At 34.0% G+C, this 3,695-nt stretch overlaps 1 protein-coding gene across 1 annotated transcript; it reads left to right on the top strand.

Moving 5' to 3' along the window:
- The first annotated feature begins 997 nt into the window (after window positions 1-997).
- Window positions 998-3,270, top strand: LOC145966675 (uncharacterized). Its single transcript, XM_083090954.1, has 2 exons — window positions 998-3,143; window positions 3,234-3,270. Exon 1 carries the CDS (start codon window positions 2,628-2,630, stop codon window positions 3,117-3,119), a length of 492 nt encoding a protein of 163 aa, XP_082947080.1. The 5' UTR covers window positions 998-2,627; the 3' UTR covers window positions 3,120-3,143; window positions 3,234-3,270.
- The last annotated feature ends 425 nt before the right edge of the window (window positions 3,271-3,695 follow it).

The following is a 3,695-nucleotide window of genomic DNA, read 5'->3' as shown; positions in this document are numbered from 1 at the left end:
CCATTGCGTATTTGGGCAATTCAATATTACAAGATAATGTTATGTACCTTATTAAAGTCTCGAAATCTGATAAATCGAGATTATCTTCACGCAAATAATTAAAAAGTTGACGATTCGTACGGAGATTTTCCATTTTAATTAACGATGTTCTTATCGAGAGACCTACAAAAATCATAATACATTTTGCAAATTTTATAAATAAAATTTATCTCAATATAGTGAAGTCACGCGAGTTAAATAATATAAAATTAAGAGAAATGAAAGATCGAAATCTCACTGTATAATTCTATAGTATGTATGAACAAATAAACTCTAAATAATGCTTTCTTTTTAAGCTTGATACTTCTTAAGGCAATTTCAATTTTAGCGTCGAAATAATAGCGGGATCGAAACAATACTGAATAAAAACAGTTCAGCCGGTTATAAACAATGTGTCAGACAATTGCGACTAGAAGCATATATATATATATACAGGGTGTCCTAGACCACACGTACACCCCTTTTCTTTCAAAAACTAAGCATTTTAGAGAAAAACGTTTTCAACAAAAATTGTATGGTTTTGAGGGGAACATAAGATGGTGTCATTGGTTTGACCTTGGATGGCATCGTTAAGGTGAGGTCAAGGACACCTTTAATTTCTTAAATGGAACCACCTATTTTTTATTGCATATTCTTATAGCTTATGTCGAGAGCTTTCCAAAACACTATAATAAAGTATTTTTTCATCAAATACTTTTCGAGTTATAAGGCTTGAAATAATTTCTTAATTTTACATAAACCATAAAATATCTAGTAAAATATTCATTTTTCGATTATCTTACCTTAATACTTTTATGTACAAAATAATGAGAGGAATCGATTGGTGTAAAGAAAACACATAATTGTTTCGAAAAAAAAAATGTAATTGTTAATTGCAAATTACATTTTTTTTTTCGAAACAATTTTGTGTTTTCTTTACACCAATTGATTCCTCTCATTATTTTGTACATAAAACTATTAAGCTTATTCGCTCGTTGATCAAATGAGCGTAAAGACACGTCCGACCTCCTCCCACATACATCAACGAGCGACAGAATCCATCCGTGGCAACGGCATTGACGCATATCCTGTGGAGAGAGCATTCACACATTTTTCAGCTTAACGAATAATTGCTAGAAAACAATATTCGCAGACTAGAAAAATATGTGAGGCGCAAGTGGCTGGATCGGGAATCGAACCCGAGTCTTTCGCTTTCCGGACAACTGCTCTAGACCACTGAGCTATCCAGACCGCACGCCTAATGCTGCTTTTTAACACAGTGATATGCGACTCCAGAGCGATGTTGGTATCTCACTCGATGGATGCAATGCCGATTGCCACGGAGGATTCCTGAAAGGTCGCTCGCTGACCAAATAAGTGCCGGTGGAGGTATTCGCGTGCATGCTGGCTTCCGACTGGCCTTCCGTATGAAACGGCACCGACGACCACAACGCCGTAGAGTGACCACATCCCCCAAAATCCCTCTAGTATATACTAAAATCCCCACTGTACCAAATAGCAGTAGCGGATGGACCCTAAGATAGGGCCGAGGCAGGCCTCTACATCACAATTTGCGATACTATTTGAATTGATATTAATTCTAATACGATCAGTATTACATCAATCGCGTGTGTGAAAGGTTCACTGCTAAAGAAATCAACATGAATTTTTACGTTTCGATTCCAAACGGCGAAACTCCACCGTGTAAGAAGCAAAAATGCGACACGTAAGAAAAAGATTTAAAAATTTTATTTATTAAAATTTTTTTAAAATATTGGTCGAATTTATATATATTTATATAGTATTCAACCTCGTTGTGCAACTCGTATACTTGGAAGAAGATACGCTTTAACCCCGATGTCGTATAAGTATTTGGATATTGGAATAAGCGTTGGATCTGTATCGTACGTGTGGCTGATTCTCGGCGATAATCGAGGCAATAAAATAGTATTGCCTTTTTCAACGTGGAATTTGGTGATGCAGAAACGAACAGATATTGAACGATTTCTACAATCGACTGCTCCTCCGTTATCGATCGGGGATCTAACGATTGAAATACATATTTTGCATCAATCAAAAATTGTAAAACTCACATCATGCGACAATTCTTTGTATATGAAACCACAAACTTTATTACATTTATTTAATTTTGAAAATTGTATCGATCATATGCACAATTGGTTATGCGAGAATACCTATCTTGTAAATGAAAAATGTAAACAATTTGAAACTGTATTACAACGTAACAATATTACTACTGTATGCAATGCTGTAAAAACGATACGCGATAGTGATGTCTTTAACAACGAATCATTAATTGATTGCGAATTATTAACATGCGCTATAAATGATATTCTTTACGATGCGTGCAATAAATAAATTATTTTTATTCCATCTGTGATTTTAATTCTTTCCTTCCATACGAATAAGAATAGTTGATAATTTTCTCAACACGCTCCGCCAAAGATGGAGAGAAATGCTAAGGTAGATGAGACGTGATGCTCTAATTAGAATGAGACAAAAGATATTAAAAGATATATAATGAAAAGGAGTCTGCGACATTAGAATATTATTTCTTTCGTTCTTCTGTGTTTCGTTGGTCTCGTATAATGGCTGAAGAAGACGTTATTATCATCGATGACGAAGATGTTATTATCATCGACGAGGACATTGAAGAGATTATTATCATTGAAGATGATAATCTAATGGAAATCGATAATCTGGACGAATCAGACGAGGATGGGTCTGAGGAAGAATCCGAGGAGGAAATACCATCCTTAGTGGATTCCGTTTATGCCAGTGATAATGATGATGAATTGAGACAGAAAAAGCGCCGACATTTAAATGAGGTGGAAATAAATAACTTGGATGTGACTATAAAAATGTGTTGCATCACATATTATTATTATGATATGGAAGAAGGGGCAAGATATTGTTCAGAATGTTTTATTAGACTGGCATCTTCATTTCGGAAAGCCGATTCTATTCAGAAACATAAAACGGATTATTGTGCCCTATTAATAGGCAGTTATTGTAAGGAATGCAGAAAATCATTATATCAAATAATACCATGCAACATGTGTCCCATTTGTACAAATTAAAATAAATGGATCATGGATAACATCGTAAGTAACTTTCAATTTATAATATATCAAAAAGTATTCTAAAATAAATTATTAAAAACTAATGAATTGTATGTCTTTTTTCTGTTCCAGGAGCGGCCTCCCCTTAGCCCGGCGCATTACTCCCCCCCTCGATATATATATTATTAAATTTTATATTTTATATATTTTTATATTAACTTTTTTATATTTTTAAATTAAATTTCATATTTTATATTATATTATTATTATTCTTATGATTTTATTATTATTATTAAATATTTTATTATTAACCATACACACACACACACACACACATACAAATGTATTTACACACACTTTAATAAATGTATATTTAGTATTTTGATGGAAAAAAATGTATTTATTTACATGCCTTTCCTTTGCGCTCCCATCCCTTGCGCTATCTCTCTCTCTCGCGGTAGTTGTAAGTCTCGCGATATCTTCGGCACGTGTCATTGTTCTTTCGCGCTATCTTTTTCTCTCGCGTATCAACATATGTAATTGTCCTCTCGCGCTATCGTTCTCTCGCACGCGTTGTCTTGCGCTATTATCGTT

This window comes from Camponotus vicinus, unplaced genomic scaffold (assembly GCF_025532165.1).
Source record: "Camponotus vicinus isolate PSW18456_S1 unplaced genomic scaffold, iyCamVici1.0 SCAF_2, whole genome shotgun sequence".
In the NCBI taxonomy this organism is placed as follows: Eukaryota; Metazoa; Arthropoda; class Insecta; order Hymenoptera; family Formicidae; genus Camponotus; species Camponotus vicinus.
The sequence above is the reverse complement of the archived record's forward strand: the minus strand, read 5'-3'. Positions and strand labels throughout refer to the sequence as shown.

Coding starts and splice junctions, on each gene's coding strand:
- LOC145966675 (XM_083090954.1), top strand. CDS start 2,628: ATGGCTGAAGAAGACGTTATTATCATCGATGACGAAGATGTTATTATC.